We start from the raw sequence: 12,348 nt of genomic DNA, 5'->3' as shown, positions 1-12,348 counted from the left end.
ATTTGGCATCTACTGACTGAGGGTGATATAAGCAGTAGCAACAGTCCAATTGGTTGTCTGCTTGAGAAATTGTGTTCGCAAATTGAACGATGTAATCACTATTCCATCCTTGAAGTAAGCAAACAAGCAATATTGTAATTACTAGATAAGATCCAATCACTGTGTATATAATGTAACAATTGTGAGGAAGCTCATGATGTTGTTTCATTTCGTGTCAACTTGCCAAATCAGTATGATGAATAAGGAAGGACCAAAATCCAGGGAGAATAATCTTCTGGTTGCTGATGTTGCAGTTCAGCTGGCCTGGAAGAAAAACAAAATCGCTTCATTCCTTTTGGATATTAGGTAATTTGGGTTTTTTTTAGGGCAGGATGTGTGGAAGGATGGTTATCACCTTCCATAACCTGGGACTTTACACCTGAACAAGCAAGCAACCCTGGCAAACTGACATGCCACCTGGTAGAAGGGTGCCTTGCCTACCCCAGTGAAAACCAGCATCTTCTCGCCTGTACTGGGGCCTGGCTTGTGCCTATCAAGCCACAGTTCAGTAGAAAGGAGGACCACAGGAATTACCGACCTGTCAGCCTCACCTCTGTGCCTGGGAAGATCATGGAACCTCTCCTCCTAGAAGCTTTGCTAAGGCACACAGAGGACAGGGAAGTGGTTCGAGACAGCCAGCATGGCTTCACCAAGGGCAAGTCCTACCTGACCAACCTAGTGGTCTTCTGTGATGGAGTGACTACCTCAGTGGACAAGGGAAGAGCTATGGATGTCATCTGTCTGGACTTCTGTAAGGCCTTTGACACAGTCCCCCATGCCACTCTGGGTCTCTGTGTCCTTCCACCAGACAGAGCCAATTTTATCCTGGCCATAAGAAGCTCTCATCTTTTCCCTCAGCAATGACTGCTATAGAGATCCTTTCTTGAGATTTCTGAATTAACCCAGGGGTGGCCTCAGCTTTAATCATGGATTCCTGAGGCACCTGTACCATAAGAAAAGAGACAGAGAAATTGCCGTTCACTATTAAAGGTATATAAGGATGCTAATTCTAAAATTTGTGGACATCTGAGAGGGGTCACTGGGACTCCCTGGGCCAATGTTGGGAGCTCCTCTATTCGTTTTCGGGTAGCGGGGTTGGGGAGGTGGATGGAGCAAGGCTGTCTGGGTTGGGGGAAGCAGAGGGACTAACACTGACTGGCCCCTCCGCTGCCCCACCGCTGCTGGTGCCTCCCCCATCGCGCTTTTCCCACAGCCTCTGCAAGGCAAAGATGGGCAGCCCCTCTAGCTGGCCAGCCGTGAACCCTATTCCTCGCAGGAGATCCCCCAAGCGTTTCCGCTCCAGATCACGCTCATGTTTGCTAGGGCGTCGCTTCATGTCAGATTGACTAACTTCAGCATTCTGAGCATTTTGTCCCTTCTTAGTATTATCACTCTGATCGCCCTTTAGCATCTGGACGACCCTGACCCGACCTTCCCTTTTACAGACTGGTGGTTTGGGGATGCTTCCCTGACCTCGTTGCCTTCCCATAAGGGCTGTCCAGTTTTGCAGACCCTGGGCCATTATGTTGTTCCAGTCCCAGTTTTCATGGCGTAACATTAAGGCCAGGTTTTTTGGCCCCCCGGGTGCTGCATTTTGCAAGAGTTTCAGTTTCCCTGCTGCTGTTGCTGGCACAGCCATCATGTCCCAGGGTATTGCCCCTTGTCCCTTAAGGACATCCCGAGCAGCCAGTCTCATCGTCCAGACAGAAAACCCATCAGGACTGCTCCAGGGGGCAGGAGGGAGATATCCTCGCGGTCCCGGAATTTTTCTAACAGCATGTATTATGGAAGATAACAGGGAGAAGGTATTCTCTCCTGCCCCTGGGTTGGGGTTTAGGAGAAATATTCTTCCTCCCAGGAAGATTTGTCCAGCCTCAGCCTGACTAAGGACGACGGTTCCAGCTCCCAGCTGGTAGCACCGTGCCACCCATCCCATCCAGTCCTCCTCGGGCTTTTTTCCATACTCCAAGGACAGCTGCCTTAGCTGTTCTGCGCTGAAATTTGCAGCGGTTATCGTGACCCTGGGTGGAGCACTTTCCTCTCCAGCAGGAGCTGGGAGCTGTGCCAGGGAAGTTTTAGTGCTAGGGTACAAGGAGGCTGCAGGGGTGGGAGACCCACTGCTGGAATCAAAGCCTTTTGCCTCGTTGCCCACTTTCAGCAGGTGCATCTTTCCGACCATCTCGCGCTCTGAGACCAGGCACGTGGGACCTTGCTCCAGCTGCTGTACAGCCAGCGGCCTGGGGTGTGTTTCTAACTGTCCAAGTAACTGGTTTGTAAAAAAGCTGTGGGATTCAAAGGCAACTCTTTGCGCTTCTGCATCCTTAGCTTGCTGCAAAGCTTCCAGCTCCCTCCTAGTGGTGTTAAACAACACACCGGCGGCCGCCAGCGCCTCCGTGAGAAGCCCGATGAAGGCCCCCTTGCCGTCCTCTGCTTTGCACCTGTGGCTGTCCTGCCACTTCTGAAACTCCGCTCGCAGCTTCTCCCAGTTCAGCCAGTTCTCAGCCACCCAGTCCCGGTCCCACCGAGGGGTTTTCCACCCCTTAGCCTCTTGCCATTGCCGCTGCTCTTCTACTGCCTTCTCCCAAACATCCATGACCTGTGTATCACAGAACCCTGCTTCTGACGCCAGTGACTGCCACAACCCCAAAGAGCTGCCCAGCCTGCAGGTGAGCAAAGATTGCAACCCTTTACACGTTTGCAGGACTCTTTTATGCACAAAGACACAGACGATTTATTCCCTATGCTCTTTGCTTCATTACAGTTTACCACAATCAAGGCAAAACAAGTGTACCTATACTACAAGTTACTACAAATTGCTACCAAAAAGTAAACATACATTTCCGCAGCGGCAGCAATTAATATTAGCAGCAAGTTTATTCTATCTGCTACAGAGTTACTACTAGTAAACCAACACATGTATTTATCAGTAATTAACTATGTGCCAGCCTTTTTATCTATACATATATATATATATATGCATATATTTTTATTCAAAAATGTTACCAGTACCAAGCGTTCTTCAAACAGATCCCAGCAGCGAGGCGAGTCGATGAAGGGTGAAGTCCCAGCTGTTCGATGGTCCGCACCACGGAGCCTCGAGTCAGCCCAGTGTTGCTGGCGAGGGTCTGCCCTGCTGAGGAAATCTCACAGGGAAAAGAGGCTCGCGTGCAGGAAAGAAGCTTCATTTTGGGTCAAAGTAAGGCCTTTTTATAATACAGAGACATAAAGGGGTGTAGGACACCACCGCCCAGAACAGCCAATAGATGCTGCTAATTTCTATTTTTCACCTGGCACAGCCAATAACTGGGGATGTTTTCTATTCTCTCAGAACAATTTTTGCTTTATCAGACTGTTTTTCTGTTCTGTCGGTTAGAATGGACAAAGGCAGATACGAATGCTTACTTTCTCAAGATGTTTTCCCCCTTTTTCAGACTGTTTTTTTCACCTTCCCAGATGATAAGCTGCTGTTACAGTTCCTTGTCTTTGCACTTATCAACGGTATCTTGGGATGTCTCTGGTTTCTCACTGCCCAGCTGCACTTCAAAGGTGCCAGCTGCACTCCTCAAGGATGCTTCTGGTTCCCAGGCCCATTCCCAGGCTGACAAGCCTTTTCTCTGTCTGTATCTGAGCAGAGGTCTTCTGTTCGGTATTTTCCCCCTTATAAGCAGGTCACTTTTACGGCTGCTCCCATCATCAGCCTAAAAGAATACTTCTCTGGTAAAGCAGAAGTGATGAGCTGCAGTGAGCACTAGCAGAATTTCTCCAGCTATACAGCTCTGTTTGTGAAGGTGCCTTTTGTACAGCTGCTGGCAGTTGTTCAGGAACAGATCAGGTGTGACTGCACTCTCTTAGCTTCTCCTCCTGCAATATCTACCTGTGAAAAACACAACCTACGGCATATCACCACACTTCTTCCCAGGAGACCAAGCAAGAATTTGGTAGTTACATCTTTGCTCAGGCTTCTCCACCTACAATCCTGCATTTTCACAGCCTGGCCATTGATAGCATCAGCTTTTGAAAAAAAAGTTCAGAGGAACACACGGGTCATGCAGGAACAGAACCGAGACTGAGTACAAGTCAGCCCAGACACGCAGGCAGGGTCACTGCTCCCAGCCTCCAAATGTCTGACAAAAGAGTTTAGAGGGAAACCTGAAGCTGGAAAAGGCACCAGGCTGGGTTTTAATTTGCTCCAGCATTCAAACATGAGGCTGTACTCGTCACTGCGGCACAGACCGACCAAGAACCAACAGAGCAATTACAAACAAACAAAACATCCAGCCTGCCTAGCCCACAGCCCCATTACTAACCTTCCAAACCAGACCATTTCCCTGAGACAGTGACCTCCAAAACTCAGATCCTCTGGGTGTTTCACATTCTTTTGGTCCTATTCCCTAAATGCAATGTTTTTGTTGCTTGTTGAAAAAAAAAATTCCACAGCAACAGGCTTTCCACACAAATTTAAAGGCAAGGGATTCAGTTATTTTTCTGGGATTATATAGTCAGTAAGTTTTCACAGAACAGGCTGTGGAAACTATAAAATGAGCTGTCAATTCTTGGTTAATAAAGTAATGTTGTTACTGTGACATACAAATGTCAGCTCAAGAAGCACAAGGACCTGCTCGAAGGAGTCCAGCGCAGAGCCACAAAGATGATGAAGGGAGTGGAACATCTCCCTTAGGAGGAAAGGCTGAAGGAGCTGGGTCTCTTTAGCCTGGAGAAGGGGAGACTGAGGGGTGACCTCATTAATGTTTATAAATATGTAAAAGGTGAGTGTCAGGAGGATGGAGCCAGTGATGTCAAGTGACAGGACAAGGGGCAACAGATACAAGCTGGAGCACAGGAGGTTCCACCAAAACACTAGGAAAACTTTTTCACTGTGAGGGTGACAGAGCCCTGGCACAGGCTGCCCAGGGAAGGTGTGGAGTCTGCTTCTCCAGAGACTTTCAAAACCCACCTGGATGTGTTCCTGTGTGACCTGCTCTGGGTGATCCTGCTCTGGCAGGTGGGCTGGAGTAGATGATCTCTAGAGGTCCCTTCCAACCCCGAACATTCTGTGGTTCTGTGTGAAATTGTACTTTAAAGGAAAAAAAAATTAACTAAGCTGCTTTTTTATTCAGAGCTGGGTTTATCAGAATTTTGCAAGAATTTTAAGTTCGAGTCAAGCGGCGACTTACACAGGTACTACGATTAAAGTGTCCCAGGCTGGGTTCTCTTGACACAGCACTCCTCGTGCTAGGCAAAGATACCCACAACCTTTGAGAGATGAGTGAACTTTACGTATAAATATCAAAAGCTACATTAACAGTTCCTTAATGATTCCAGCTTGCGCTGGTCCCTCGCACAGTCCCTGCCAAGTTGTTCAGAAATCGTGTCAGGTCAGCCTTCTTCCTGCTGCGAGCACTGACATCACTTGATCAGTCTTATGTTCACCATGAAAAGTATGATATCCTTTCATTGTTATAAACTGTACTCCAGAGTGGATTAAGAATCACAGTTTCATATAAACACCTACTTGCCAGATAATATAAATCCTGTAATTTAAATCTAGCCTTGTGCCTCTACCCCAGACTCTATCAGATCAGAGAATGAGCTGCAAGACTTTCAGCTTCGTATATTATGATGCAAATGAGTTTCGTAAATTGTGACCTAGTTCCCATGTTAGGAACAGTTGGGACTAACAGCAGGAACTATGTGATGAATGTGAGCAGCGGGGGCAAGCAAGGAAATTAACATTTGTTCTTAATTCGAAATGGATTTTTAATCACTTTCAGGTGCCTTGAAGAAAGTGCACACACTTGTTTACTATAATCATTCCGACTGAAGAATGCATATAGGAGGTAACATGTTTTCGTTTTACTAATTGAAATGTTTGCAACTTTGGTGTCAAACAAAGCGCCAGAATTCAGCTCTTTCTGGATGACTTCCTGAGTGCACAATGAAGGACTGTGAACTGAAGTTTTGCAAGTGATCGGCTCCTCAGAACTTGTTTCGCAAGGAAAAGGAGTTGCTGATATCCTCTAAAAGTGACTGGATATTAGACCACATCCACCTAACTGAAGGACTGTGAACTGAAGTTTTGCAAGTGACTGGCTCCTCAGAACTTGTTTCGTAAGGAAAAGGAGTTGCTGATATCCTCTAGAAGTGACTGGATATTAGATCACACCCACCTAATACCCATGCTATTTTTTCCAGCTCTCTGAAGAGATGCGAGCCACCCGCTTCACACGATTCAGCAGAGCTAGCGGAAAATACTGCACTCTGCAATGCTGTTTGAGCTGTACCCGTAAGCCTCCAACACACAGCGTCCAACTCCAGCCTGAGGCAGCTTTCTGCTAAACCCAGCTTTTTAAATCAGACAGATTTTCATCCTAATCTAGAGTCGGTATAATAATTGGAAACTATTAGCTGTAAAAGAGCTCTCCGGAAAAATAGAGTCTCCGCTCCCTCTGGTGGAAAAAGTTATTTTCTGCAAGATAGTTCATGGGAGAAAGTCTTGTTTCTGTTACAGGCCTGAAGGCCACGAGATAATTAAGATGAGACAATAAATAAATGCCAAATCCGCCCTTCAGTTTGAAGGATGGGGACATTTCAGAAGTCTAGAACTGCAGCACCGTTTGTCCTTGCCTTCCTGACAGCAACTGAAATTCAAGCTGATTTCCACCACATATACATTAGATACATTTAAGGTTATTCTAACCTTTCTAATCAAAACCAACTATACAAGATATTTCTACTTCTCCCTATTTGTCATGAAGAGTGGACAGTAATTTGTGGAAGTATACTAGCTATTGTCACAAAAAGTCAATAAACAGAAAGTACCTTTTTTGTTTCTCATTAGAGGAATCAACAGCTCCAGTGTAATTAAGCACACAACTAACTGCTCTGACAAATTGTTTGTAGCTCCCGTAAACAGAATCACGAGTAATTCTTGCAGTTGGAAACACTCTAGAATGATGTTCTTCTATAACACTGGGGTCCCGAAAACAGAATTTCACACTGCTACAGGAAGAAGACTTCTAGATCCAATGAAAGGAAAACAGTAGCAAAAAAGTATTTATTAAAAACAACATTATTCAATTTTATACTGTGAGGTTAAGACCCATACCTGCTCCTTGGAAACAGCTGAGCCGACTAATCCTGCGAGAGGGGGGCAGCAGGTCAGGTCTGCAGATTAAGTTTATTAAGAACAGTAAAAGACTGTAAAAGACCGTTTCCACAGCCAGAAGGAATGTGAGGGTGGGGAAAAGAAGCAAAAGCAACAACAGCCAACCCAATATCCTTGGAGCGTTGCGCGCAACAGTTTCCAGCAAAGAAAAGCTATTAAAGCTAAAAACTGGGCAGTAAGTTTTGGTTTCATACACCCCAAAACAAAACAAGCACCATGGCACGTATAATTTGATCTGTGTGTGCAATTAAAAATACTTTCTTAACAGTTCTTTCTCCAAAAGGGCAGTTTTCTACTGGCTGAAGCACCTGGAAGCCTCAGGATGATGGCAGCTCCGTCAGCTCCGCTTACGGACTAGGAGAGGGGTCTGCTTTCAGTCTTCTGCACAGATACCAAGCCTGCTCACGTAGCTCTCCCACGCTGCCCTCCGGTACTTCTCTGCTTCTTGAAGACGGTCTGAAGCTGACAAGATGCCACGTCCCACAATAATGATATCTGAACCTTTTTCACTGATAACCTCCTTGGGGCTTAGATACTTCTGTCCAAGGTTATCACCTGAAATAGAAACACCATTCTTCTTAGTTTGTACAAAACTGTATCTACTAAAAACCTTCAAACAGCTGCTGGAACAGAGAATGAGTACGCTATTCCAGCTCCCACCACCCTAACAATCCACAAAACTAACCAGAAATCATCTCCCTCCCCTGTCACGCAGAGTGCACCTTCCTTTTCCATGATTTACCAGGCACAAGAGATGGAGAAGTTACACAAAGTGGCACCAGTCAGGGTTACCGAAATAAGCCTTAGCCTTCTTAAAGCAGGCAGCCCACTCAAACATTCATGTAAAAGCTTGTGATTTCACTTCGGGTTTCATAAGAATTAAGTATTGCAGAGAAACACAATTTCCCTACTTGGTTCACTGACAAACCTGTTTAGTCAGTGTAAGGCTTCCAATTCATCGATACTGCATCTGTATCAAGTGTTACAGTTAGACTTCTGTATTTGTTAAAAATATTTTTTTCTGCTCCTACTGAGTAGCGTACACCTAACACTTATGGAAAACATTTCACATGCTTTAAGGACTGCGCTGTATGGCAGGCACAGGCCTCGGCACACGATCACAGCATGTAGCCTGCCTTTCAGGTTGCCTTTTGGAGCTCCAAGGAACGGGATCAGTGTACCTAAAAATACAGAAGGCAGCCATAACAGCAAACACAGACTCCTCCCACCGAAGAATCGGCAACCAAACCCTCTTCAGAAGTTACTTTTTCACTGAAGGCTGGATCACCTACTGTATTTATAAGCAGACTATAAATATTTCAGAAAAAAGTTACCTCCAGTTTGCAGCTGCACTCCTGGAGTTAAGTGAAGAAATTCCGGTTTATCACTAACTCTAGATCCAGCTATGAATCCAAAAACAAAATCTGAGTTGTCTTCAGCCATCTGTACCTGAAGAAGATCAGGAAACAGTTATAAATGATATACCTAAAATTAAGCTTGACTAGCAATCTGTTTCTCAACCACCCTTTGACACATTAAGCTGCGTGAGGCAGGGGTACAAAACACCTGTTCTTGCTTTACCAGTATAAAGTCACCCAGAGTTGACACCCCTCACTGATCTTGATGCACTTGCAGCTACTTTTTTTTATAAAATAATTTTTTTTATAAATAATACAATGAATTAATTTAAACTAACTATTGCTTAAAAAAAAAAAATCACCAAAAACCATGGAGGGGGGCTAATATCAAATTCTGCACGTTTACTAGAATTCAGTGTGAACTCTGACCACCCCACCTGACTGGTCTTCAGCTGCAACCTTTAAACACTACACTGCCAGATTCCTGAGTCCCTAACAGGAAGAAAACCTGGAATAGTTGGAGCTGGAGAGACTTTTGGAAATGCAAACATTAGAAGCACAGAAAATCTCCCTGTCACAATACTTTCAACCAAAACAAGACTGCCTACTTACTGCAGCTTTTGTGTATTCACCCGTTGCAAGCGACCCTTGGGAACTCATCTGGGCGACGAGCAGACAGCCGCGCTGGAGAGGGACACCCACTTCCTTCAGCCCTTTCACAACTCCGGGACCTGGAACCACGTGGGCATTGACAATGTCCGACCAGGACGCGATTCTGAACACACCACCTGAGGGCATGGATAGGAAGACATAGGCAAAGCGTTCTTAGAAATGTATTAAATGGTAAACAAGTTAAATAAAACAAGCTGCACTCTTAAATCAATCACATTTTAAAAGACACTTTTACTACTGATGCTTGACAGTTACAAGTTCAGTCTCAACAGGCACTTCTGAGAGCGGCCTAACCACAAAGTGTAATCTCTCAGACACTTCTTAGTACCTCACCTTTAATATTCAACCAAGACATTTATGGCAACCTAGAAATTCGCTGTTGCAGGTGCCATCTTTTTGTAGAGTGTGTGAACCATATGGGATGTACGGATCAGAAAAAAAACCCTGGTTCTAGGGTTGCAGATGCAATACCAGATGAGGGCTGTAACAAGCACACAGGCACACTCAAGCAGGCTGCCCTAAGGAGCCATGCTGCGCTTTCCCACGGCAAATAAATATGCAGAAGTACTTACTGGGCACAGCCACAGATTCATAAAAAGGTTTAGGTCGGAAGGGACCCCTGGAGGTCAAGCCCTCTCAGCAGGGCTAACGTCAAAGCTCAGCAGGTTGCTCAGGGCCTTCTCCCCATGACTCTTCTCTCCAAGGATGGAGATTCCACAATCTCTCCTGGCAACCCGTGCCAGAACAGCAGTTACACACACTGGCAGCAAAGTGACAGTAAATTGAGGTTGCTGATAATCACCTTTGTATTGATGTTTCACTGTGTTTCCAATGTCTGCAAATTTCCTGTCTTCAAAAATCATGAACTCGTGTCGATCTGCGAGTGCTCTCAACTCCTTTACTACCTCTTGGGTGAAATCGTCCAGGATGTCTATATGAGTCTTCAGGATACAAATGCTGGGGCCCAGGACAGCAGCTAACTGCAGCAGCTCTTTGGAGCTGGTGACATCAGCAGAAAGGCACAAGTTCGTTTGCTTCTTCTCCATGAGGGCGAGAAGCCTGGCTGCGATGGGATGGACCCCCGGCAGCTCGGCACGAGCACTGAAGCTCAGCTCTTTACAGAATCTCTTCACAGGAGCAGGACCGTTCTGAGCCACTGGCTCAAACATATTCGCCTGAATGAATCTCTTCACCTTCTCAACCATCTCATCATCCACTTCTCCCTGCTGCTGGAGAATCTCCAACACCCCGGACAACGTGCACACGGAGTGCAGGCGAATTCCACGTTCCTCTAACCTGGCCTTCCCACCCTGCTCCCTGTCCAACAGCACTACGGCATCAGTGACCTTTAATCCTTCTTTCTGAAGAACTTCTGCAGTTTCCAGTACACTAGATCCACTTGTTACCACATCTTCAATGATCAAGCACGTTTCTCCCGGATTAATGGTGCCTTCTACCAGCCGCTTAGTACCTTAAAAATTAAAGGTAAACACTCCAATAAATGAAGAAAGTTTAAAAAGATCCCAAAAAACCTTAAAGCATCAAAACATTAACATGCTATGCTAATGTAAAAATCACATTTGTGCCCATAGGAGCATAGGCTGCAGCATACCCTGAGCCCCAGTGAAACTGGAATTCAAGAGGATAGGAACTTCATTCACTGTCAGTATAGAAAGGTAATTTCTTTAGTTAGCACCTGATAGCGGTTACCACAGTTCTTACCACAGCTCAGTCACTGACTTGTAATTCAACTCACAAAGATTGTTACTTCTCCAAGCTAATAAAATACTTCTTTACATTTCCAGAAGTTACCTTCCATCAACACAACTGACATATTGTTAACAGCACGAATTTAAATCTTTGGATAAGATGACTACAGAAGTTGATTACTGCCAGGAACAGAACGTTCAGAATTACAAAATGGTTTTCTCCAGTTATTTAAAGTGTCTTTAGGGCAACTAAGTTACTGTTTAACACATTTCCTATATTCTACAAAGGCGTTATTCTGTGCTTAATATGCCTGTTAGAACAATTAGAGAGAGAAAGGGGCCAGTTAGCTCAGTCAGCTGAGCGTGGCGTTAACAACGCCAAGGTCGCTGGTTCGATTCCTGTTCCGTCCCCATGTGTTGCCTGATCTAGTCGAGAGGTGGCGTCCCTGGCGATAGGGGGGCTCGATTAAAAATGATCTCTAAGGTCCCTTCCAGCCTAGGCCATTCTATGATTCTATGAAAGCCCCAAATTCCTTTGCCTTAACCAACAACGGGCACATGCCCATTAAAGGCCTCCCAGGGTGGCAAGGACAAAGGATGGGCAGCCTTCCCAGGAAGGGCCAGCAGGAGGAGAACGTTATGCAGCCAGTGCGATGCTTAGACTGTGACAGCCTAAGGACAGCCTACAGAATAAGGGTACCTACGGCTCTGTCCACCCCACCCACTGATAAGATGACTGTAAGATATGAAAGAAAAAGGGGGTTGAGAGGTAAATGAAGAAAAGACTAGAAAGGTTCCTTTTAGGCTCAATGCATGATAAATTATCTTTGGGGGTGAAACATGGCAGTGGTGTATCACAGAAAGAAACAAAGAAATAAAACAAAAACCTTCAAGAGTCTCTAAACCTACTAGAGCTGGATTTAAGGTGCAGCCTAATCAGCAACCAGGTGGGAGAGCCGGACCAGGCTGGGATGCTGTGGGAGGTACGTTTCAGGAGGAAAAACTGGAGCTGTAACCACAAATTGGCATAGAGATGCTGCGCCTTACATCAGAACCACAACTACATGAAGCCATTTCCCAAAACAAGGCAACAAATTCTTGATTTGAAGATTTTACCGTAATCTTTTGCTTCCTTCCTCCGTATAAGCATCGGAACCTGGTTTTCTGAGCAGACAATGGTGGCCAAGGGCAGCGCCGTGTAAGGAACGCCGCACACACAGTCGTACCAGAGACCCGCATCTTTGGCTGCCCGAAAGAGAAGATCTGCGACCTGAAAAGAAAAAACATTATTTTTTTTTTAAGAGCCAGGCTGGCGACTAAACAAACGGATGACCAGGGAGAGCAATGTCAGTGCATGAAAAACTTCGTTAGGGCTTGACAGCGGCATGACCCCAGCCCGGGGCAG

At 45.7% G+C, this 12,348-nt stretch overlaps 1 protein-coding gene across 1 annotated transcript; it reads right to left on the bottom strand.

Annotated features, from left to right (window-relative positions):
• Positions 1 to 7,543: 7,543 nt before the first annotated feature.
• UMPS (uridine monophosphate synthetase) lies at positions 7,544 to 12,218 on the bottom strand (the record flags this gene model as incomplete). Its single annotated transcript, XM_009878381.1, has 5 exons — positions 7,544 to 7,759; positions 8,539 to 8,653; positions 9,175 to 9,350; positions 10,037 to 10,705; positions 12,060 to 12,218. Coding segments are annotated over 5 exons (1,301 nt in total), but the record flags the coding sequence as incomplete, so codon positions are not given.
• Positions 12,219 to 12,348: the final 130 nt, after the last annotated feature.

This window comes from Apaloderma vittatum, unplaced genomic scaffold (assembly GCF_000703405.1).
Source record: "Apaloderma vittatum isolate BGI_N311 unplaced genomic scaffold, ASM70340v1 scaffold6321, whole genome shotgun sequence".
Classification (NCBI taxonomy): Eukaryota; Metazoa; Chordata; class Aves; order Trogoniformes; family Trogonidae; genus Apaloderma; species Apaloderma vittatum.
The sequence above is the reverse complement of the archived record's forward strand: the minus strand, read 5'-3'. Positions and strand labels throughout refer to the sequence as shown.